Source organism: Cydia amplana, chromosome 5, assembly GCF_948474715.1.
Source record: "Cydia amplana chromosome 5, ilCydAmpl1.1, whole genome shotgun sequence".
Taxonomy (NCBI): domain Eukaryota; kingdom Metazoa; phylum Arthropoda; class Insecta; order Lepidoptera; family Tortricidae; genus Cydia; species Cydia amplana.
The window spans coordinates 5,463,390-5,487,833 of NC_086073.1; the positions used below are offsets into that span (position 1 = coordinate 5,463,390).

General features: G+C 39.9%; 3 protein-coding genes across 3 annotated transcripts in view; 1 reads left to right on the forward strand and 2 right to left on the reverse strand.

Annotated features, from left to right (window-relative positions):
* Positions 1 to 859, reverse strand: part of LOC134647840 (rho-associated protein kinase 2) — a 30,645-nt gene extending 29,786 nt beyond the window's left edge. The window contains exon 1 of the mRNA XM_063502169.1: positions 247 to 859. Within this exon, the coding sequence (XP_063358239.1) occupies positions 247 to 430 (184 nt within the window). The 5' untranslated portion in view covers positions 431 to 859. The remainder of the gene's footprint in view (positions 1 to 246) is intronic.
* A 623-nt stretch (positions 860 to 1,482) lies between these two features.
* On the forward strand, positions 1,483 to 9,943 carry LOC134648172 (TATA box-binding protein-like 1). The gene is made up of 4 exons (XM_063502652.1): positions 1,483 to 1,749; positions 3,818 to 4,350; positions 5,888 to 5,982; positions 9,747 to 9,943. The coding sequence occupies exons 2-4, from the start codon at positions 3,833 to 3,835 to the stop codon at positions 9,941 to 9,943; spliced, it is 810 nt and encodes a 269-aa protein (XP_063358722.1). The 5' UTR covers positions 1,483 to 1,749; positions 3,818 to 3,832.
* A 2,011-nt stretch (positions 9,944 to 11,954) lies between these two features.
* Positions 11,955 to 20,562, reverse strand: LOC134648173 (cytosolic carboxypeptidase 6-like). Its single transcript, XM_063502653.1, has 12 exons — positions 20,505 to 20,562; positions 19,846 to 20,099; positions 17,739 to 17,833; positions 17,171 to 17,387; positions 16,705 to 16,873; positions 16,351 to 16,418; positions 16,006 to 16,164; positions 15,539 to 15,630; positions 15,009 to 15,223; positions 14,233 to 14,446; positions 13,681 to 13,853; positions 11,955 to 12,133 (listed from the first exon to the last, which is right to left on the reverse strand). Exons 1-12 carry the CDS (start codon positions 20,560 to 20,562, stop codon positions 11,973 to 11,975), a joined length of 1,875 nt encoding a protein of 624 aa, XP_063358723.1. The 3' UTR covers positions 11,955 to 11,972.
* Between the last annotated feature and the right edge of the window lie 3,882 nt (positions 20,563 to 24,444).

Genomic DNA, 24,444 nt, shown 5'->3' on the forward strand with positions numbered 1-24,444 from the left:
AATCTTCCCTTAAAGCCTCTTTTGGGTTTCTTCCAGAATATATTAAAGACAAATTGTAACTCAATAAAATATGATTTGAAATGAAATTACATTTTCTGGTGAAGAAACTTCCCAACTAATAATGAACGTACATGGTATGTCATTGTTAACAACACTGTTACTACTTACTTAAACAATACATTTGCACAAAGCTGCTACAAATTATACTAATAAGGTTTAATGTGAAATAAAGTGGTGGTGGCTTACATCTGCTAGTGTAGGCCTCTACGTTCTTCATGCGGCGTATGGCCGGGTGGTCGCAGTCGGAGACCAGCGCCGCGACCGTGTCCAGCAACGAGTCCACGTTGCCCGGCGACCGCGGGTCGCACAGCCGCTCCTCCAACGCGCGGAGCCGCCGCATGCGCTCCTCGTCCTTCACCACTACCTCCATACTGACACCCTTTCTCACGTCTTCACGCACTAAACGCCACCGCACATTCTCCAGATCACACCACCCACTGATGCCACATCGCGAACCCTCGACGAGTACACGACCTTCGGAGACCACTGCCCGTTTGTTTTGTCCGAGACGCACTATTCCACCGCTAAGTTATATTTCATTATCGAAAAGTCGAAAAAATTGTGTTGCATAGCTCAAAATGACAGCAGATAAAGGTGGTTCTCACAACAAAGCATATGCACGTTCGCGATTATATCCTACCGAATAAACGGTTTCCTACTAAATATAATGGATAAACGAACACTAAATAGTAATAATTATTGGCACAGCTTTAAAAATATTGTCTAATTACGAAATATTCAACCGCTTGACCGATGATCGAACAATATTATGAAGTTAGCTGCACGTATGAAGTTCGCAATGGCGACTCAGAGGGGCCACAGACTATGAAATGACTATCTTCGTGTTATATAAGGCAGTTTTCAAACGATCGGACATGGTATTGTAGTGAAAAATAATAATATAATATTAACAATGTATTCAATATTTTTTCCAAATATGAATTATAAAGATGGTCAAGCTAATCTTGTCAGTAGAAATAGGCGCGAAATTCAAATTTTCTATGGGAAGATATTCGCGCCTACATTTTTCAAATTTGCCGCCTTTTTCTACTGACAAGATCGTATGTGTCAAGACAAAAAGTTTTATTCACATGATGTACAAGACAAAAAGTTTTATTTTTGCATGTTTTCGCCGATGAAGTGAATGTGATTTGTTGTTTCGTATTAATGGAGTCTACAAAGCACACCATATCACATGCAATTTTTGATACATTGAGGCATCGACTGAATTTGTTGCACCTAGTGAGTATTATAAGGTATTATATTCTTTGCACCTGAGTAATTGTTTGATACAATTTGATAAATAGTCGCAAGCAGTATCGGACGTCTATAGAGCCCATTAGAAAAGCGCATAGACAAATAAATCCATTCATTCTTTTGTCATAGACACGCAGGATCCTTCATTCATTAATCCAAAATTCATTTTCATTCGTTCACTTGTCTTGAATGGAACATGGCGGTGCTAGGCAGGATGTGCATAAGTTTTTAATTTTGCATTTATTATAAAATCGAAGATTTTTTAAGTACTGTTTATTAGATGGTGATTTTTTGTGAGCCAAAGTATTTGTTATTGTGCAAGGACATCTAATTACCAGCTCACTTTTATGCTACCTTGACTTTTTGCAATGAAATTTGTTACTTCGCTGCTGGTGTAAAAATAATTGTGACAAATATAACACATTATCTCAGGTAATTGTTGTTTCAATCAATTTTATTATTATAATATCTACGGATATCCTCAGATCCTGGCTTTGAAACCATCACCTGTTCAGTTTGAATGACTCTATTCTGTCCCATTTCATTTCAAGTTTTCTTGTTATTTTGTAATAATTTTACCTACTTCTTAGTAGTCTGATATGTTGATGTCATTGAATGTTCTGTGAAAGGGGAAGGGATCTCGGGATAACCCTATATTATTTTACCTAACACTTGAGAAATATTTTTTCTTTGTACTCTAATTCAATCACGTGTGGTTCAGGTCGTTATGGGGTCAATAACTGCTGACTTCGACTTATTTTAGTGTGATCGCTTAACTGAGAATAATATTGGCTATATTATAGCAAGATTTCTTGTGATTTGACTGACAATGACGTGCATAAGGTGTGCGGGAAGAAGTTGATGTCCCGTTTCCTACCAGGCCATCGAGTGCGTAGTATTCGCGAGACAGATTACCATGTGCCATGTGCAAGTGCAATCCTGGCACAAGGGCGCAGGTAGGCTACAGGGTGCACCGCGCAGGGTCGGGCGGATGCGGGGCGGGGGCGACGAGCGGGGAGGGCGGGGGGTCCGGCAGTCAGCTGTGCGAGTGTCATCTGTCTGTTGTAGTCGCTCTCGCGTCGTGCCACGCCGTGGGAAGTGGCCTAATTGTTATCCCTCCTTCATATCTCGCGAAATTTGATTCTGTTTTGCATCCCATTAGGTATGCAGTCAATGTCAAGTTGTTATAATTCCAATGACACTTCAAATTTACAAACTCAAGTTATGAACATAGGCCTATTCCTTTGTGCTATTTAAGTACTATGCCCAGAATTGAGTTGTGGTTATACTATGCCCAGATTTGAATTCAGAATAATTTAATGACTTTTCTTTTGCAAGTAACTTAGAAGGAATCCTTTGTTTCTTTACTAGTCCTTTGTGATTTGGTATTTTGTATAGAAACTGTAGAAAAATCTTAACAGATTATATTAAATGATTTTATACACTTAATTTGTTAAGGAAGGGGTGTTGTCCTGTACTTTGAATCAGTTGTTTGACAATATCAATTGTATATGTTCAGCTACCACTTTATAAATATCAGAGGCATGTTGTGGAATTCAAGAAACTAAATAATTTAGGAAAAATAATATTAAAAAAAGAGGTTTAACTTACTTATATTTAGTGTGACACTTTCTAAAATAGTCTTAATTTATTCAAGCTAACCATCCTGTCTCATAAAATTTAAAGTAGTGAAAATGGAGAATTATACAAAATGTTGCATAATAACATATAAATCCATGCAGAGTAGAACTTGTTTTCATTGTTTCACGTGCATGTTTGGGATTGGCCATTGTTATGCAATGAACAATTTTCAATAAAGTTTGCTTTACGATTTACTGCTGGAAGCTGCCGATAACCACTCACACGGTTGTACTGTAGGCACTTTATGTTTTTTAATCAATGTTGATTAAAAGGTCTGACTCATTTCCTTTTTCAGTAAATATTCAGAGCACACCAGTTTAGGCATTGTTTTATTAAATTCCTGACCTCTTTTCACTTAAGTAGGTCAAATATTTATGTCTTACTCAAACTTACTCTCATAAGAGAAGAGTTAAGAAGATTAGGCCTCTTCTACCAATATGTGTGAAGAACCTTAGTTCAAATAATGTATTGTTAAAGCACTAACTAAAACAAATGCACACACACAGCATAGGCTTAATGGAAATGATTGTTTTTATTGTGTTTATGGTATTTACTTACATAAAAGGATTGGCCTAAAGATTCCTTAACTTGTCCAGTGTACCCGTATTTGAGGTAGAAATGTGTGACAATTGAAATCAAGCTTTCTGCACTAACTTACTTAACTTGGTTGACTGGTAGAGAATGCCTTAAGGCATTAAGTCCGCCATTTGTACCTTCATGTATTGTGCAATAAAGATTAAAATAAATAAATAAATAAATAACTTACACAACTAAGGATTTTCTTTTTAAACACATAACATGTACAGTTTTTAATGTCTGCGTAAAATAATATAACAAGAGTAATATTGATTATTTCCAGCAAGCTGTGGGTGCCATGGCTACGCTGATCCAAGAGAATGGCATCAGCATCAGCAATCACATTGTGCCTGACCACGAGTACTGCGAGCCGGCGCGGGAGCCCGAGCCGCAGGCCGTGGCGCCGCCGGCGGCGCTCGACGCCGCCGCGCCGCCCGACGACGAGGAGACCCCCGAAATAGACATCATGATAAACAATGTCGTGTGTAGTTTTAGTGTTAAGTGCCACTTGAACCTGAGACAAATAGCTTTGAACGGTGTAAACGTGGAGTTCCGACGCGAGAACGGGATGGTGACGATGAAGCTCCGGCGCCCGTACACGACGGCATCCATCTGGTCGTCGGGGCGCGTGACGTGCACGGGCGCCACCAGCGAGGACCAGGCCAAGGTCGCGGCGCGCCGGTACGCGCGCGCGCTGCAGAAGCTCGGCTTCCAAGTGCGCTTCCAGAACTTTCGCGTAGTCAATGTATTAGGAACCTGTCGAATGCCCTTCGGAATAAGGATTACGGCATTCTCCAACAAATATAGAGAGGCAGAGTGAGTATTGCTCTTGTTATTTATTCGTGTGGCAGTACATTTAACACATGACTGCCAAGAACACGCTAGCTGTGTTCATTTTGTATTGGAAATGAGGCGGTTGGCACTGTAAGTGTTGAATGGCTTATTTGTTCATGAGTCAAAAAGAAGAAACTTGATCTACTTTTAAATAACGCCTACACTAGTTGGCCGCAATATATCTATCTTAGGGCTTGCTGGTTGAGACTGTATGCTGCGAACAGTGCCAGTTCTATAGAAATGTTAACTCCCCATACAACTCATGTACGCTGACATCTTACAAAATAACAGTTTACGAAGTACCAAGCAATAGTAAGTATGCGTTGGTTTAAAGTAAAATGTAATCTGTTTATTTCATAAAGAAGCATGCATTTTTACAAACAGACCATCAAATCATCAGAGGGTAATGACATCATGACATTGGACTTATGTTTCAAGATATGTGAAACATTGAACAAATAGAGAGTTCATTGACCTACCTGTTTTACTACAATTGAAGAAAAATTGCCTTATAGGTTCTGGTACTTGCTTAGATAATAGGTACATAATATGTTGAATTTGTTTCCAATGGGTAGCAAATGGAAACAGACAGAAAAACGAAATAGGTATTTAAAATATTCGTAAGTTCGAAATTTATTAAGTTGTTTATTTTAGGTACCTGTTAACCATAAAATGTATAACAATAATATGATAAAACATAGGGTCATTGTGCTAGTTTCCGTCCACGCTCTAGTTTTCGCCCTATTTCATTAATAAAATGATATACTTTCCTTAGCATACATTTTACTGTAGTCAAAGATTGTAGAAGATTTGTAAAGTTGAAGAATAAATCATGCCCCCTAGTTTGATAGCTGAAATCGATGGTGCTGTACGGCACCAGGTATTTTCTAAGATTCTTTTGTGAATTCCCAATCTGTGACCAGAAATATGATGACTATGATGAGAAGTTGCAAATCCTACTTAAAGCTGGCTGCTAAAAATGAATAAAAGTGGTTTTTGTAGCCGATTATCAAAGTTACCAAATGACTATGATACTAGAAAATATAGTGTTGTGATTAACGCTCATTTCAAGGCTTGAAGGCTCGAGCCCTTAAGACTCTCAAGGCTTAACGCCTCAAAGGCGGCAAAGACGATTTCTTACATCCATACGCGTAAAATAAATAAATACAATTCTCAAATATAGTCGTGAGTCTTTAAGCCTAAAAATAAGCGTTATCCACAACACTGAGAAAATATAAATGTGTCAGTCTAATCAAGCACCATAATATTAGGATAGTTTTTGTTTAATTGATATTAAAATAAACACATGATAAGATTGATGCGAGATAATAGATACGAGAATCAATGTCCGACTACATTTGGTTCTAACAATTTTTTTTCTTTTTAAAAATATGTATGTTGTTTATTTTGTCGAACAATGTTTGTGCAAAAAAACAATTTGTTTCGTCTTATGTCTGAAGTTATTGTTATAAACATAACTTTATTTACCTCTTTTCTTAAATAAAACTTTTTTTTACAGCTATGAACCTGAGCTTCACCCTGGTGTCACATATAAACTATATAACCCTAAAGCTACATTAAAAATATTCTCTACGGGAGGTGTCACAATAACAGGTACTTACTTTATGTTGGTTCTCTTTGTCGTAATTTATTTAATCTAAGATATGTATATTCCAATATGGATTACTATAGCTAAAGGGCTTATTACATCTATCTTATCGTCGTACACTTTCTACCAACCTCCTACTGAGAGGGACAGGGAAATAAGTAATAACATTTACCTTTCTCTGTCTCTCTCAGCAGAAGAAAACAAACATTTTGAAAATAGTTGATACAACTTCCATAATAGAATACGCGTATGACGTAGTAAGGTAGGAATGCCAGGTTGTAAGCAATTTTCAGTTCCTCAATTTCCTCATGCTTGTCAGGGAGCGGCATCATCCTCGCGGGATTATCGTTTCTTAAAACCATTATTTAATAATAGTGGCTCTGTGACCTAATAATAACTTTAGCCTGCCCGCATAATCTCTGACCACGCTAACTTTGCAGTAAGAATGCATATAAAGAAGAGACGCACCATATATGGTCTAAGAGCTAGCCACGTAAATAGGTATGCAATTTATAGAGCAACGAAATCCCTCTAGTTAGTATCTCATACTAACTAGAGGGATGCTAAATAAAAAGCCTGGCATTGTTATATTTGAATTCAATACATAATTAGCTATTATATCACACCAAACACAGAGCTCTATAAACATAACTTGCACACCTTCAATTGATTTTACAACCACTTTGTTGCCCATCCACTCCCACACCCACCGCTAGACAGCTGCCAGGCGCCCGGATTAATTAATAATGATAGTATAGTAGGCATACTAACTAGAGGGATTTCGTTGCTCTATAAATTGCATACCTATCGCCGTGGCTAGCTCTCCGGCTAATAGATTTTCGTACATGGATCCGCTTGTTGACATCTCTATTGCACTCGCATAATTATATTGCTGTCCCGTCCCGCCCATGAAGTCAATGTCACTGTGCGAGCATGACAGCAACAGGCGTGGCTCACTCCGCGATTTTGTCGCGTCGCTACAAGTACATGCGTCCCACACCAATTTTGGTGTCTAGCCATTATGGCTACTACTATAGTAGTTGCCGCGCACCACGGAACGGACGCCTGCTCGCGCTTGCCCCACCTAGCGCGTAGTGGTCATATCTGTCGTAATAGACGCGTTTTGTTAGAGTGAATCTTCTGTAAGTACCTAGTACTATTATTAACCTTTTCCACGCCGTGTCAAACACAAAAGCTGTCACTCAGACGCCACATCATTGAAGTGTCAAACTGAAGTTGAACTTTATGTATATGCACGTAGGTCGATGTTGCTCTGTGGTCTGTGACCGATTAATCGGTCTTTGGCGTTGAACCTACGGTGCGAATATATCGGTCATTGGCGTCCAATAGGTTAATTCTATTACAGCAATAGAATAGAGATATCAACAGGCGGGTCTACGTACGAAAATCTATATGAAACTCGTCTCTTCTTTACCCCTAAGCTCCATACTTGACGATGACGTAGCTCTTGGAATGAAAACTTGAAATGGTCCGACTCTACCTAAATACATATACTGTCATTGAATTCTCTCCATTCTCGAAACCATGCTGATACAAGTCAATAGGTACTAAACAATTTTAAGCAAAGCCGTCATTTGCCGTACGTAACCCCATAACTGGCCGTTATCTCGTGACGCATGTCATGCAGCATCCGTTCTGATACCACACACACGTCTCTGTAGGTATACCTAATGATGATGTGTAAAATGTTTGTGATTAGAATATCGCAATCCTATTTATTTAACCAAAGTTCCAAAAAAGAGGAAGACATTGAACAATACTTATAAGTAATACTTTAACCTTTTGAACGCCAAACGGCGCATCCATTTGCCGTGCCACTGACGCCACGGGGGTAAAATTTAGTTTTGTGAATAAATAATGCCAACCTAAAAGTGGGGTGTTTTTCAGTAGATTTTTTTTCATCAAAAAACGATCGACGGCAAATGCCGTCTTTGGCGTCGTTGTCACGATTTTGCGTTGACGTCAATTGCCGTCTGTGGCGTTAAAAAGGTTAAGGTTTCAAGAAACAAAGGGAGCATTCCTTAGGACAGCAGCTACTTCCACGCTAACGTTACCTTCGTCAAAATCAAAAGAATTAAAAAAATGTGATGACGAACTGGCGAGTTTCATATGCATATGTCCGAATCTTAACCAAGTCGGTAAAATTTCATTAAATTTTCGGTTTCAATATGCGTGTCTATCGTGACCGTTAAGTTAGTAAAGTTTCAAGGCTCTACAGATCTTGATAACTATTATAATCAATCGCATATTGGACAGGACAGTAGATGTATCTAAGGATTTTATTACGACTCGAAACTAAATAGGCAATTTATCGTAGTTATTTTCGTATATTTACCATGTTAATATTTTATGTCCTTTACACAAAAGGGTCACCGTCTTTGAAAAGTTGTCATTGTTTCTCTTGGCTTTCGTTTTCGGGGAGCTATTATAGTTCGTTTTTTTAGCATTAGAAAGAACTTGAAAGAACGTAAGCGTTTAAAAATCAGTAACTATTACTTATGAAAGCAGAAGAATATAAATGATCGTATTAGGTTCATAATTGTTAGATATTTGCCGTAACTTATTTTTAAAACGTGTTTTTCAATTAAAAGACACATCAAGATTGTTTACCTTATTTCTAATGCAAAAAAAAAAAACAAACTATAATTCTAGGAGGCCACCGCGAATAGGTATCGGCATTAGAAGAATCTGCGCGTTTTCAATTGGAATATTTCTATTTAAGCTTGTATCCCGTGCATTAAATTTTTTTGTATTTTTATAGTAAGTACCTAAGTATGTACATATTTCCACTCAGAATCACGAGCTTTTTCGATCCTAATACGAGATAAAGGTGTCCCCAAAATTTCATTTTTTTTTGTTTGTCCGTTTTGTTACGGTCATAGAACGTTGTACTTATTGAAAACGTAACCACCAGAAAATTGGAGACATTTTTTTAAATCAGTAAAAACGGAATAAGCTTGTGATTGACTTGTAACACAAAAGTTGGAAGTACAATTTCAAATAGAAAAAGAAAGGAAGCCAAATAGTGTTGTGAATAACGCTCATTTCGAGGCTTTAAGACTCTAACCCTTAAGACTCTCGAGGCTTAACGCCTCAAAGGCGGCAAAGGCGATTTTTTACATCCATACGCGTAAAATAAATAAAATTCTCAAATATAGTCGAGTCTTGAAGACTTACGAGTCTTGTGGGCTCGAGTCTTTAAGCCTAAAAATAAGCGTTATCCACAACACAAAAGCCAAATGTTACCACGTTTGCCCTCCACTTTAATTCCCGACAACACAGGTGTGCTCAAAACGAACGTGGAGCCTTGTACCCAGTATGTTAATTTTCGCACTGCCAGGTGCCTCTGTTGTACTGAAATTAGCAAGAAGCTGAACAGACGCCGTATGCACGCAATGCCCACGGATGTGACACGCTCAACCCGAGCCCTCCTTCCGCGCTTAACGTAACTTTATCTTATAGTCGATTTAGACTCTCGCTCGAGCCACGAGACGAGCCGCGAGCCGAGCCACGAGACGAGAGTGTAAGCGGTGGGCTCGCGGCTCGTCTCGTGGCTCGCGAGCTCGTCGAGCTAATATAATTTAAACACTAACGGCACGGCATAAGGTTTATAACCGAATGACAAGCCGAACGCGAGTGTAAACGGTGGACTCGCGTCTCGTGGCGCGGCTCGTCTCGTGGCTCGCGCGAGAGTCTAAACCGAGTCTTAAAGACTGTCGGTAGAAAATAACGCTCGTGTCGTTTCCAGCTCGCAGCGTGGGCGACGTGCAGTCGGCCGTGGAGCGCATCTTCCCGCTAGTGTACGAGTTCCGCAAGATGCGCACGCCCTTGGACGAGGAGCAGCTGCGCTTGCGGCGCGGCGGGGGCGGGACTCGAGCCCCGACGGCGCCGGACCCCGCCGGCGCGGGCGCGGGCGCGCTCGGCGGCGCCGGCGCTTGGGAATGACCGCCGCGCTAGCCGCGCCCGCGCGACACAACCGACCAACTCATTTGGCATACAAAGCAATAATAGTGTGTGAATTGTCGACGCTCCGTTGGTTCATGCCAAAGATATTTATTAGGAAGCCCGCCGGGCCCCCGTCCGGACGTATTATTTTCGTGATGCTCCTATTAACTCCTAGTTTGCTTAGGTGACGTCGATTCGTTTTTGTCTAAACCGAATTGTTTCTTGAACGATCGATTAATAATTAATTACTATGTTCAGAGAATTAATCTCGGTGCGATACTCAGTTTCGTTTTTCGTTTGCGGTTATGATCGATGAGTAGTAGTGATATTTGTAATAGTGTTCGATAACTTATGTTCTACGAAAGAGATGACTGAACGATTAGTTAGATGTTAGTGATTGTAAATATAAAAAAAGCTTGGACATTATACATTTAATTGAAAAATAATGTATTTGTTTTATTGGTTTATTAATATACGATACGAACTAGAGAGAGGGGCATTATGCTATGCGACATAAGGCACAAATGGTAAAATAGAAAATTTGTAGAGAAAAGGTGCTGTTATAGGAATAAAGTGAAAACGTTTAAATTGCACCGCCAGTTTTTTTTCTAGAACTTCTAATACCATTTTAAAGGCGAGCTATTAAAGTTTTACAGTTTAAAACAAACATTTTCGGCTTCGGTTTAGTATTCGGTAACTTTCAAATGTCCTTATTTACTTATGTATTTATAAAAACTTTTACCTGTATGAATTTATAAAAACTTTTAAAACGAACGTCACTCTTTAACTCAAATATACACAATTTATGCAAACATGCATTTCATAATGATATTATTCATTATTCACGATTTTTTCTGTAAATAGATTAAACGAAATGTTTAGTTTGTTACCAGTTAGACTTTGCATTACTTAAGAATGCAAAGATGACATCCTTCTCGACGACGAAGCCATAAACGTTTGTAAAATCCGAGTTTTTATTATCTTAGGGACTAGACAACGAAATGACGAGTTATTTTGTTTACTTAACTCCTTGACCGCTACGACTTGCTACGACGGACCGGTCAGAGTTAGTTAGTAGTTATTTAGACGTTTTTTGACCGTTCAGATCTACACTCGAATATTCGACCTATTCTCATTTGTCCATGTATGTATCTTCGGAACGATTCCTTCACAATGATTACTGCTGATTCTCACGTCGCCTACGAGTCAGAGTCGTGCGTGTCGTACTCGTCGCTGGTAAACCTCGGGTGCGAGGGTCGCGCCGGGCGCGCGAGTCTCGTGCGAGGATCGCGGCCCGTCGGCGTGCGGACGATGGCACTCAGGTTCACCACGGACAGGCGGCACACATGCCGATTCTCACGTCGCCTACGAGTCAGAGTCGTGCGTGTCGTACTCGTCGCTGGTAAACCTCGGGTGCGAGGGTCGCGCCGGGCGCGCGAGTCTCGTGCGAGGATCGCGGCCCGTCGGCGTGCGGACGATGGCACTCAGGTTCACCACGGACAGGCGGCACACATGCCGATTCTCACGTCGCCTACGAGTCAGAGTCGTGCGTGTCGTACTCGTCGCTGGTAAACCTCGGGTGCGAGGGTCGCGCCGGGCGCGCGAGTCTCGGGCGAGGATCGCGGCCCGTCGGCGTGCGGACGATGGCACTCAGGTTCACCACGGACAGGCGGCACACATGCCGATTCTCACGTCGCCTACGAGTCAGAGTCGTGCGTGTCGTACTCGTCGCTGGTAAACCTAGGGTGCGAGGGTCGGGCCGGGCGCGCGAGTCTCGGGCGAGGATCGCGGCCCGTCGGCGTGCGGACGATGGCACTCAGGTTCACCACGGACAGGCGGCACACATGCCGATTCTCACGTCGCCTACGAGTCAGAGTCGTGCGTGTCGTACTCGTCGCTGGTAAACCTCGGGTGCGAGGGTCGGGCCGGGCGCGCGAGTCTCGGGCGAGGGTCGCGGCCCGTCGGCGTGCGGACGATGGCACTCAGGTTCACCACGGACAGGCGGCACACATGCCGATTCTCACGTCGCCTACGAGTCAGAGTCGTGCGTGTCGTACTCGTCGCTGGTAAACCTCGGGTGCGAGGGTCGCGCCGGGCGCGCGAGTCTCGGGCGAGGATCGCGGCCCGTCGGCGTGCGGACGATGGCACTCAGGTTCACCACAGACAGGCGGGGCGTGCGGACAGCTGTGCCTGCAAACGTATCTACTGTTTATAAACATGTCTAAAGTCCGTCTAAGCTAGCTCTTCACCGATTTTGACGTGGCAAAGTGTGGATTGCCCATTTTCATAGTGACGTTTATGGAGACAATAGAAAGCGACAGTAACTTGTAAAACGGGACTGAGTAAATATATGCGAGTATAATGCTAACGGCCTGCCAATCTTTCTCCGCGTGCTAGATGTCACGTTGCACAGTCGGTAGATTGAACAATGTGTTCAAGTTGCCTAACTTTGTATGGCTTTAACATAAAGGGCAAGGTTACGCGGGTCTATGTTTTGAAATAAAACGTTATACAACGTAACGTTACTCTTGACTTTATTTACGTAATAAACATTAATGGTGAAGCAAAGAGCTCTTGAAACACGGTACTACTAGCGCCATCTATCGACATACATATGTCAGTAACTTAACCTAAGAAGAAACTAGTCTTCTTTAAGAGCCCATCAACGTGCACACTAGCGCCACTGCTAAATAATCGTGATTATTTAAATTTAACGAAATATATTTAAAAAAGGCTATGTTGCAGGATTCGTCGATCTATGCGTCCAAAGTTAAAACGGCCGTTTTTGTTTTGAGTTCATAGATTGACGAATCCAGCAACATAGAAACTAGTTTGATGTATTCAAAAGGTACTTTAATACAAGATACAGTATGCAGCGGCCCCCTTTTTTTAATATCTTCCGTTAAATTTAAATAATCACGATTATTTAGCAGTGGCGCTAGTTTGCACGTTGATGGGCTCAAACCGGACAGGTGCGAGTCGGACTCGCCCACCGAGGGTTCCGTACTTTTTTAGTATTAGTTATTATAGCGGCAACAGAAATACATCATCTGTGAAAATTTCAACTGTCTAGCTATCACGGTTCAATGAGATACAGCCTGGTGACAGATGGACAGAGAAGTCTTAGTAATAGGGTCCCGTTTTTACCCTTTGGGTACGGAACCCTAAAAATGAACATCAACAGCTTCGATATCTGCTAGCCGGGAAATGCCGTGTTTTTATTTATTTTTTATTTAAAAAAGCGCTGATGGCCTGACGGTAAGAGCATGCGACTTGCAATCCGGAGGTCGCGGGTTCAAACCCCGGCTCGTACCAATGAGTTTTTCGGAACTTATGTACGAAATATCATTTGATATTTACCAGTTGCTTTTCGGTGAAGGAAAACATCGTGAGGAAACCGGACTAATCCCAATACGGGCCTAGTTTACCCTCTGGGTTGGAATGTCAGATGGCAGTCGCTTTCGTAAAAACTAGTGCCCACGCCAATTCCTGGGATTAGTTGCCAAGCGGACCCCAGGCTCCCATGAGCCGTGGCAAAATGCCGGGACAACGCGAGGAAGATGATGATTTATTTATTCACTTTAAATTTCATTACAATTTTTACATGCATGCCACTATTGGAAACCTCTAGGGTTTATGTAATAGTTGGCGTTTGCTTAATACTATTATTACATGCTTAGATGTGTTACGTCGGTACAACCTTAAATTATGCGTTAAAACCACCAGCCACAGTGTACCTGTGATAAGGGGCAATAGCGGGTCGAAATCCGGCTCTATTCTGGGCTTGGTGCGGCGGAGTCGCGTGGAGCGCGGCGGTAGCGCCCGCAGCGGCGGCGGCGACGCCGCGGGCAGCGGCGGCGACAGCACCCGCCCGGCTAATACACGCCGTTCGGGACTTGAGCTTGGCGACCTGTCATCATGAATCTTTATCAGCAATTGCGATACCTATTGCTAATAGTCCTCACTGAGGTTACAGCAGTAATGATAGTTTAATCTGTCGAATCCCACGATATGACGTCACCATAAGCGTTCTGGCTCATATATGAGCCGTGGGAGCCGATTAAATGTTCTTTTAACTCAAAACAATTTCCAAAATTTTATTTAAGTGTGAATAGGTGTCAGATTATTTTCAAAAAAGGAATAAAATAGTGTCAGTTACGTAATTACTTGGTGATGTAGTTACCGAGATAAGTTTGACATCCTCGCTTGTGTGTTCCTGTGAATGGGTGTCGAATCACACGAGTGTTGCAGCTGTGCGGTAAAAGACAAGATTAGTGCATAAATCGTACATTTTGGTATGTATGTGCGGTAAGTGTTCGTGTGGGGACATTGGGGACCATGTGCGGCGGACTGGCCTTTCTCTGTCGGCGGCGGGGCGCCGACGCCGACGCCGTCCGCGCCCATCTTTCTTCTTGGTTGGTGCTCCTTGTCGCGGGGGTATGACGCCGATGTGTCGGTAGTAGTCGCAGAGAGCCTTCACTATAGATCGGCCGATTTTAGCATCTGTGCTTAGTCGCTTAGTTAACTACTCTCTTCATTAATAATTGCAACGCATTTATTACAGCAAACGAATGTAAATTATAATAGTGCACTATTACGAAACAAGATGGTGCTAGCAGTATCCACACTGGGGTAGCAAGAGTAGCTAGTACAGTAAAGCCAAAGAGATTAGATAGTACATATGTCGTACATACGGAGTTACCTACATATGTCTTTGGTAAAGTTATATATTTTATTTATTTACAAACGAGTTGTTATAAAGCAAGTTTTACGATTTATAGTATAAGATAAAAATAGGATTTAAAAGTTTAATTTATAGACTAGATGTCGCTAGTAGGTCAACACAGTGATAACAATAGTAATAATTTAGTATCCTATTAAACGTATTAAGTATGTAATAGCAAATTCATATTACATTAACAATAATTTACTTACTTTGCTTAGTTGTTTACACATCCAATGTTCATATCTGTTTGTTACTATCATAACCAGGTGGCGTTAGTAGTACACCAATTTTCCACTAATTTCGTGCATATAGTACAATATAAAACATTGTAAAGGATACAAGCATCTTCAGTATAATGTATGTAGGGTCCCTTGGGAGTGAGTCGGCGGCCTCCCAGCGACACAAGTAAAGTGTAGGCGTCTATGGCGCCCTCTGGCAGTGCCCGGCGCGCCGTGCCGGCGGCCAGTGGGTCCGCGTTGTACAGGCACGCCTCGGGACGCCAGGCCTCCACGCGGGACGCCAGGAATTTTGGAAGGACGGCGTGACGCTCAAACCTAGAGCGAGTTGTTTTTCACGGTTAAAAAGTGCATCAACCGACAACTTCAAACGACATACGAGTAAAAATAACTTGAAACTCGAAGTTTGGGAACTTATGGAGCCGATATCAGAAAAGGCACCACTATCAGTCCATCACCATGCATAGAAGTTTGTATGCGAAGGTGCTAAGCTAATATTGCTGCTAATAGCTAGTATTGCTGACTTCGAAATGGCTCTTTATATTTATTAATTTTTTTTTTGTAATTCAATAGCCGATGCTGAAGAATTTTTAAAACCCGAAGAGAATTCCGATATCTCACGCTACTTCGTACCTGTACACATCATCATATGAGTTTCCTCTAACGAAGACTCCTTCAAAGCTTATGTCCGCGTGCAAATCGATTATAAAATCCAATTGAAGAGACTGGAAACACAAAACAATGTTGATTACAATATATTACATTAATTTTTACTATTATGAATTAAATCAATCTAAATGTAATTAAAATGTGAACAATTACTTTGTTGTATTGTATCAAATTATATTATTGATTACTACCGATTTTCAGTCCAAAGATAGGTAGGTACAGAAATGGCATTAAATAAATTCAAAATTGTGTAGACAACATCCTAGATGGCGCTAGTTGTACCAACTTTCGCTCCGTATTACTTGGCAGCGACGATATTGGAGTTGATGGTCACGTCGGCACGTCACCCGTGGAAGTAGGACCCCAGCAGGTTCCACCGCAGGTTGTTCAGAAATACGGCAGATCTAATAAGAGAGTTGCACCAATGTCACCTTCTCAGCGACGAGCTTGGACACAAGATCGTTGACGGCCACGGCGGCAGGGTGAGCGAAGGTGGAGGCGGTAATCCAGCTGCGGTTGAGGTCGGCGCCCAGCAGATCTGAGCGCTGGTTACCCAGGAACACGCCGTCGGGGTTCAACATAGGCACCACCTGTGGGTAGTACTAATTATATAGGTAATATTATATTCTTACGTTGGTATTTGGGATAGGTAACAACATTGGAGTATGTACTTCAGTGTACGAAATTGACATTCTTATGTTTGGTTATTTTAGGTTTAGATTTAGATTGTCTATTGATTTCAGAGAAATTAACTGCATTATTTTACTACTTATTACCTGGATGGCTACGTTGCTGCGGAGCGCCAAAGCCTTTTCCGATGAAGTTAAGAAATAATCAAGGATACCTGTAAATAAATAAAAAAACATAATCGGGGTGGGATTTTTAAATGGGTTGACAAGAATAGCTCCTGCTAAGTGAAATTGATTTTAGGAATTCCTCATAAAATTCATAGAGTTATACAAAGATAATACCTACTACGGTAGGAATAGACTTTTGAAAATAAATGTTAATACTAGGTATATCATACTTTTTTCTAATCAGATATTTTTGGCATAGCTGGGTAAGGTGGTAAGTATAATACTATTACTATTGACAGTCTAGCGATTTAATTTAAGTAAGTACATGGATACCTTGGCAGATGAAAGACGCAGGCGGCTCGCCGCCATGCGTGCGCGCAAGGATGAGCACGACGCGCTTCTTTGGAGCACCCTTATTGCCCTTCACCGCGGACTCTTCTCTCATCTCTTTATCCTGGACCCTGAGATCCCCTATGGTGACGAGATCAACCTTGCGTTTTTGCTAGAAGGATTTTTAAGAAAAAGATTAAGGTAGGTACTTCCTTACTGATCGTAGCTTATTAACAGCTCGTCGTACATATAACATCAGTCTAATCTTACAATCCATAATGTTTGAAATTCGGATGGCAGACGGTTATTTTAAAACTAATAAGTCATGTCTAATTTAAAGCCAAATTAGGAGTAAGTTGCTTTGCCGTCGTGTAACGATGCAACAGAAAAAACTTTAATGTTTATTAAGATGATAATACTGTCCATGCTTAAAGTACACTCATCACTTGTGATAGTGTGCTATTCTCACCGTAGTGTGCGCAATGCACTCCCGAGCAGCAAACGTCTGCGCGCGCTTCTCCCACAGCGTGAGATACTTCTGCAGCCTCGAGTAGGAGTAGGGCACAGCCGCCGTGAAGTGGTAAACATCTTCCTCGCGGTCGAAGCCGAAGGCGAGGCTCAACACGCGCCGGCCGCGGTGCACTGGTGACTTGTGGTAGAATATGAAACGACGGGGAATGCGTTGCCTGCCATACAAAATGACAACGTAAAAACATATGCAGAACCGCTTCTTTTTGTTTGAATATATGTATTGGTTATTGTACGTTTAAAGTACGTTCAGGACTGGGTAGCACTAGCACTGTACTATATTTAAATAGGTACGCTTAGATATCTATAGTATCAGGTATTAACTTCTAAGCATACCTACTAGCACATACGTGGTCGACTTGATTACGATCGGAGCGGGGCGCAGCACAATCAAAGTGTCGAGCTTGATTGTACCGTGCATAAGTCACGTCACGTACGGAAACTAATTGCATCCAGTGTGCAAGCACACGCCAACTTATGTAGCCGACCAACTTGTAATGTAAACTTACCATTTTGGACGCGAGGTTGAGCGGACTAGCGGTGTCATTTCGCCGTTGTATAAAGTTCTTTCTTTACCTAAGTTGACTATGTTGAATATTACTCTCTGAAATACGATAGGTGCTGTTATTAAATTGTTTTGTTCATTATATGGTTTCGAAGTGTCTCAAAAACAAGGAATCTGAAGAAGTTTCTGGACCCGTATAACGGCTATAGGGGAAACTGGGGAGGGTTGATCACCCCTTTTGTTTTTAGCATACATTTTCTTAACTATTTGTAGTATTGAAAAACTTTATAGACCATACGACTCAGAATTTATCTCTTCATTAATAGTTTGAATTAGAACAGATTTGTGCAATAAATTAGATCATTATTTAATGAAAACCCATACTGTTGACTTTTACCATGTGTCCCCTATGTAAGGGAGACTTGTTTACCCCTGGTCGGGAGCCTTGATCCTAGGGGGATCAAGTGACCCTGGTTCTTGGGACACATGGTAAACATATTTTTACCATGTCTCCCCATACCAGATTCTCATTGATTATATAACTCGGATCGCTATTAGCAATGCATCTATAATTTGTAAAATACACAGCAAACATATATATATTGCATCTTCCATGCTTTGAAGTTGTATTGCCGGTAATCGGATGTCTAAGCCGAAGGGATCAAGTCTTCCAGATTTGGGGACACTTGGTAAAAAGATTTTAAGTGGCAATGTCATATTTCGAGGGTAGTATCTACATTAATTTATTCACTTTATCTACAGAAAATTAATATATGAAGATATCAAACACATATTAATCCATAATCTTATACTTTTAAAAAACAATGTAATCGTATTATCCATAAAACAACATAAAATAGGGAATCAATTTTTGTACCAAAAAAAAAACAAAAATCTAAGTTATTAACATAAAATTTCTTGTAACAAGCTAATTTTTTAAAAGTTCTTATGAAGGTATTTTTAGCGTCAGATACCTACAGCAATTTTATTTTTTTTACCCATCACTGGTCGTTATTGTTTACTATAATAAATAAGTTTAGAAATTTACTGCTCACGTTTCGAGGACGGTGTTTGAGCTGCATAATCCTAAAATCTTTTCTATGGACCGTCGGTTCTATAGTACATAAGGTTGGAAAGCCATTGAAATAGCATTTCATCCATAAAAACAAATATCGCCGGTTGAAAACCAAATATCGTTATAAGTGTTTTTTGTCGACCGAGTAACATTCCCTGTATGTAAAACGTTTAACTTGATAAAAAAGACCAAGTACGGGTAGTTCGTAAAATGTTGATGTCAACTTTAGTCCGTCTTTTCAAATGCCACGGGGATAATTCCGTTTTCGGAGTCGGTTGTATAATTAAAAACTGAATTATACGCCATTAAATTCCGTTTTAATAAACAATAATGAGTCAAAAACCTTGAACGTTTAAATCAGTGTTTCTCTGGTCGTACTTTCGCGGCATGATTTACTAAAGAAAAGAAAATATTTATGATAGCTCTATGAATCATTTTGTAAGTAAATTTATTACAATGTATACTTGATCGCTTTGGGGGTGACATGATCCCGGAATCATATCTCCCCTGAAGAAAAAGACAAAGTCTCCCCATACATAGTAAGATTATAAAACGTGCCGTACTCGAAACATGTGTTCGCGTATATCAATGTAATCCAAGTTAATCATCACTTCAATAAACAACAAATAAAATAAGCACACTCACTAACATCATTTCCATCTCATATTATAAAATAAATCCAGTTAAAGCTTACCGAAAATTGAATATAGTACGCAGAAAATCTTTCACCGTCCGCCATTTTTGAACCACTGACTTTTCCGATACAGTGCCATGACAGAACGTGAAGTTAGGAACGAATGAATGAGTGTTACCAGCGCAAAAAATTGTATCTCGTTTGGTTTGATTAAAAATGAAGTTTACCAAGTGTCCCCTAGGGATCGACCCTCCCCACCCTCACCTAATTACTCTACGAGAGGCCGATGCCTAGGTAATGTAGTTTTAATTGATAAGTAGGTAGAAAATAGAAATTAAACCTATTAGAAATTAAAAGGTCAATAATAAAATGAGAAATCGTTTAGAAATCAAGAAGACATACCTGATCCTGCTTCACATTTTCAACGGTAAAGTTATACCAGAACCGCGAGCGCGGGCGGCAGGTATCGGGCCGCACGAAGAGATCGTACTCGAGCTCAGTGATGTGGTCTGCCCGGCCCAAGTTCCCGCACTCGAAGGCCGCGTCGAAGCAGAGCTGGCCGCGCTTGGCCTTGCCGCTGTGGCCCGGCGGCCTCACGATCAGCCGGTTCAGGTTGCCGAGGCCTCCTTCTCCGTCGCTCTCTTCGCTGTCTGGTTATTGAGAAGGTTTACTTTTTACTATACACTGCTTCTCTGAGGAATTGCACGGAGAGACGCACACCCTCCAGCTTCCTTAAATCGTAAGTGCTTTAGTTACAATAAGTGAATTAAAAAACGTGAAAACTCCCATTTCTCATAAGAAGTGGGAGTTTTCACGTTTTTTAATCGGAGTCATGTTGGTAAAATGGTAAGTAAACACACTGACAGCAGTTGACGCTGGACCATCACCGTTAAACACTAACATTAAGAGGCCAGGGGATAAGTTACTTACTTAAGTATTTATTTAATTTATTTATTTATGCAGTTAGATAAAAAGCGACGGTGCTAATTTTATTTACCGACATAAACGTGTTATTTCTCTAATATTTTTTTATAGGTAGGTAGTTATATAAGGAAACCTACCATTAATATCCCTCGTGTATATGGAGGTGTGCTCCAGGTCGTTTGGGTACGAAGACATAGTTAGGACTGATCGTGTTTCCCATCGGGAACCGTTCCCGGCCTAGGCGCCTACCTGTTAACTTGCTACAGGCTGCTCCATTTAATACCTTGTCCTTTATTTATAGGTACTTCCCCTCTAGGTTAAATTTAAGATTATGTAGATTCTTTTACCTACGAACCTTTCGTTAAAATTTGCAAATTAAGTTTTATTTGCTTCGAAGGCCCACCCCGATTATTAACACCATACCTACCGATACCCCGGTACTCACTCTCCAAAGTAAACTGTAGTTATCAAAACATGCAGTTGTCAGACTGGTGGTGATAAGTATATAGGTAAGTGAGAAGTGTGTACCGAAGGGCGAATGTTTTATTTGCTGGTATAAGTTTTTGATATGCGGGCATGGATAATCCGAACCATAAGTTTATTTTTTTAAATATAATGTACACTTCGAAATTAAATTCTATTCTTTTAGAGCATTTTCTGAAAGTCCTTCTTCATCACTTGTACAATAATTCAACTGGCTACATCAGCCACTTGCGATCACACCAGCGACAGCAACGGAGTTGACAGCAGTCGCCGTGGCCGAAGTCGGCTGTGGAGTTAGTTATTACACAAGAATTCAATGACAGAGATGGAGATATGTCAAGTAGGTAGGTTCGTTTCGATACAATATAAACCGCAGAAACTCTTTGCGACCAAAACACCGATCGCATTTAGTAACTTAATATTTCTCAATGTAAATTAGTATAGTATCAGGATTTACAACGTAGTATCAGGATTTTTTTAGACTACTATGTAAATCAGTATAGTTTTAGGATTTTTTTTAAATCTCTTATTATGGTAAGATAAATAAAGATCCTAGGGATAGTTATGTATATGACTATGTATTAACAGTATAAGTGTTTTGGCATATCTAGAGCTGTAAACTTATACTTGTGTTTATTTAAAGAATAAAACTTAGGTATAAGTTGTTATAGAATATATTCTATACATATTCGCCCTGTAATCAGCCTGTATAGTTCACGTATAAGATTGGCGGTGAGTCGCGATACAAACCGTTCAGAACGACACGCCACCTGCTAACGATTGAAAGGTTAACTATTTATTGCGAATTGATTCGCAAACACCTAAAACTCATGCAATACAACACTACACCGTCGAGGTCGATGTGCTTCAAGTACAGTCAGCAGCAAACGTATTCACGCTAATAATTAGAGATGCCACGAATATTCGGCAACTATTCGGTATTCGGCCTATTCGGCCACTTTGCCGAATATTCGGTATTCAGCCGAATGATGCCTACTATTCGGCCGAATACCGAATATCTGTTGCCCCTAACTAAAAAGAAAAGTTACACAAAAAAAAATAGGTATATTTAATATTTAAAAAGTATTATTGGAAAGTTGTTAAATAGGAAGCCCCTTTTTAAAGCATTATTTGTTGATTATGAAATATTTTATTTTTATCATGGGTCTGATTTGATCCGATTGACTCTAACTCAGTGAACGCATATCCACTCTAACTACATTCATTATTTCTGTTTTACAAAAAATATATCTTAGCAAACGTTGTGTTTTTTTGGCATGTTCGCATCTCATGCCGAATATTCGGTCGCCGAATATTCGGTATTCGGCCGAGAGAGTGACCGAATATTCGGTACACGGCCAAAACCACTATTCGGGGCATCTCTACTAATAATGCAATAGTTATTTGTACAACAAGTGATCAAAGTTTGATATTTCTTCGAGTGCTTATTTTGAGTCCCGTGCAAGCGAAAGATTCTATAATAGATTCACGAGCGTAGCGAGTGAATCTAATTTAGAATCTTGAGCGTAGTAAGGGACTCAAAAGCGCACGAGATGTAAATAACTTTGATCTCGTGTAGTACACAACATTTTTCACCTCAGCGCAGTGAGAACATACCTATTAGACAACTTGAAAAATGTAATCCTTGTTCATCACTTAATACCTGCACTCATGTTTTCTTAAGATATACAAACAATTAAGTTTAATTACCGCAATGGAACACAAAAACAAAACGTAATAATAAATTCCATTAAAATAATATAGAAATAACAAACATTAACTGACACTTCAATCGACAATTTAAAAAATAAAAATCTTTGTAAGATACGGTCCGAATTGCGGATACGTACTATTTGTCAACTATGGTAGAAATTCTTAAAAGTAAAATAATTAATTTTGCGTGATGATCTGTGTATTTTTTGAGTTCGTTATTTTAATTGTACAATAAAATACCTAAAATATAGTATTTTATCAGTTTTTATCAAATCTTAAACTTTATTTTTATTTATTAATTATTAAGAATTCATACTCGTACGTGGTTTGGAACGATGCGGTCTGAAGTTTTTCGGGGGTCTATTATAAACCGTGAATATACTGTTGAATGTTGTTTTAACTTTTTTTTGTCTATTTCTTTTTGCTAACAGTGTGAAAGGGACAGAGATAATAGAACCCAAGTATTTCGAACTTTTATTAGACCCCGCATGTTGAAATGACATTTGACTATAAAGGTCACTTGAATGTCATTTTGTCTCACTCAGTGAGCAAAATCGCATTTTGCTCACTGTTTTTAAGAATCAAAGTACCCTTGTTCGAGCTGCTGAGGTGAAATAAATATTTCGACGAATACTCTATTATAAACTAATTATTATAATTATGTAGGTACACTTGTACAGTCTATTAAAATAATTTAATGTATAATTGAAATTTTGTCACCATTTTAATATTTTTATATTAAAATGTTGACATTGATGACAGAATTTCTATTACAAATTTAAATTTTAGCCAATCAGTGTCAACACAACACCCCGTCAAATCGAATGCCGACCGGTGTAGTTTTGTAAGAAAGAAAGACCCAGTATATTATATTATAACCAGTATTTGGTTTGGCACCGACTTTAAACGTTTCAGTTGCTAGCGCATATATAAAACGGGATAATATTTTATTTTAAGAAAGATTATTTTTTTGTCCAATAACTTTGTAGGCCAGAAACCAGCTTACTGGCCGTTGCTCGCTGACAGATTTGGCGTTGTCATGTAAAAAATATGGCAATGCGTTTGCGCATGAGTTGCATGCAATGAATACGTTTGGAGTAAGTACCTACTTAATATCTAATAATAAAATATATTAACTATCAGAAGGCGGTGATCTTGGACACGGCGCGGATAGTCCGCCGGTTCCTCTCTCTGCGGCCCTGACCACCGGTAGCTTGGGCCTTGCCCCGCTGCCGGCGGCACCCTAGGTTAGGTTTTTTATAATGTGTTTATATGCATTTTTATTGATTTGTAAGTGTTTTTATATTTTACTTTTATATTCATATTATAAATTACTTAAGTTAGCTATAATTACCTATTAAGATGAAAAATAAATAAAGTACATATAACAAATATATTAATTAACTATAAACATTGGACAATGTTTTCCTAAACCAATATTATAATTATGTGCTCTTAAGAAATGTATTTATTTATTTATAAAATACATATAATATAAGCGTTTAAAAGTATAGTGTAATATATAACATTTAAAAATACTATAATGCACAAGCTCCAAAATCAACCTCCAACCTCAGTACAACAAGTATACAAGCCAAAAACTAGGCAAGTCGCCTCCCGGTTCTAAATTATTATTTTCATTTATAATTTAAGGTATTGATACGGGACGTATTGATACCAACACCCGGATGCTTTATTACAAACATTCTTAAGGTTTGTTCTTAATTTCCTAATCTTATAGCCTTATTATTAGGCTCAAATATGTGGTACGATAGACCCGGTGGCGTGTGGCATGCTCGGGTGTCGTGTTCCTAGCCCACATGCCTCGTAAAACAATTCTAGCAGGCACGGTGAAGCACCACAAAACTAAATGCCACAATA

What these genes read in the sequence shown, in the direction of transcription:
- LOC134648172 (XM_063502652.1), top strand. Translation starts at nt 3,833, where the DNA reads ATGGCTACGCTGATCCAAGAGAATGGCATCAGCATCAGCAATCACATT. An exon ending in AACAAATATAGAGAGGCAGA is followed by an intron (nt 4,351 to 5,887) that starts GTGAGTATTGCT and finishes TTTTTTTTACAG; the next exon opens with CTATGAACCTGAGCTTCACC. An exon ending in GGGAGGTGTCACAATAACAG is followed by an intron (nt 5,983 to 9,746) that starts GTACTTACTTTA and finishes TGTCGTTTCCAG; the next exon opens with CTCGCAGCGTGGGCGACGTG.
- LOC134648173 (XM_063502653.1), bottom strand. Translation starts at nt 20,562, where the DNA reads ATGTCTTCGTACCCAAACGACCTGGAGCACACCTCCATATACACGAGG. An exon ending in AAAATGTGAAGCAGGATCAG is followed by an intron (nt 17,834 to 19,845) that starts GTATGTCTTCTT and finishes ATCGTATTTCAG; the next exon opens with AGAGTAATATTCAACATAGT. An exon ending in CCGCACATACATACCAAAAT is followed by an intron (nt 13,854 to 14,232) that starts GTACGATTTATG and finishes TCATGATGACAG; the next exon opens with GTCGCCAAGCTCAAGTCCCG.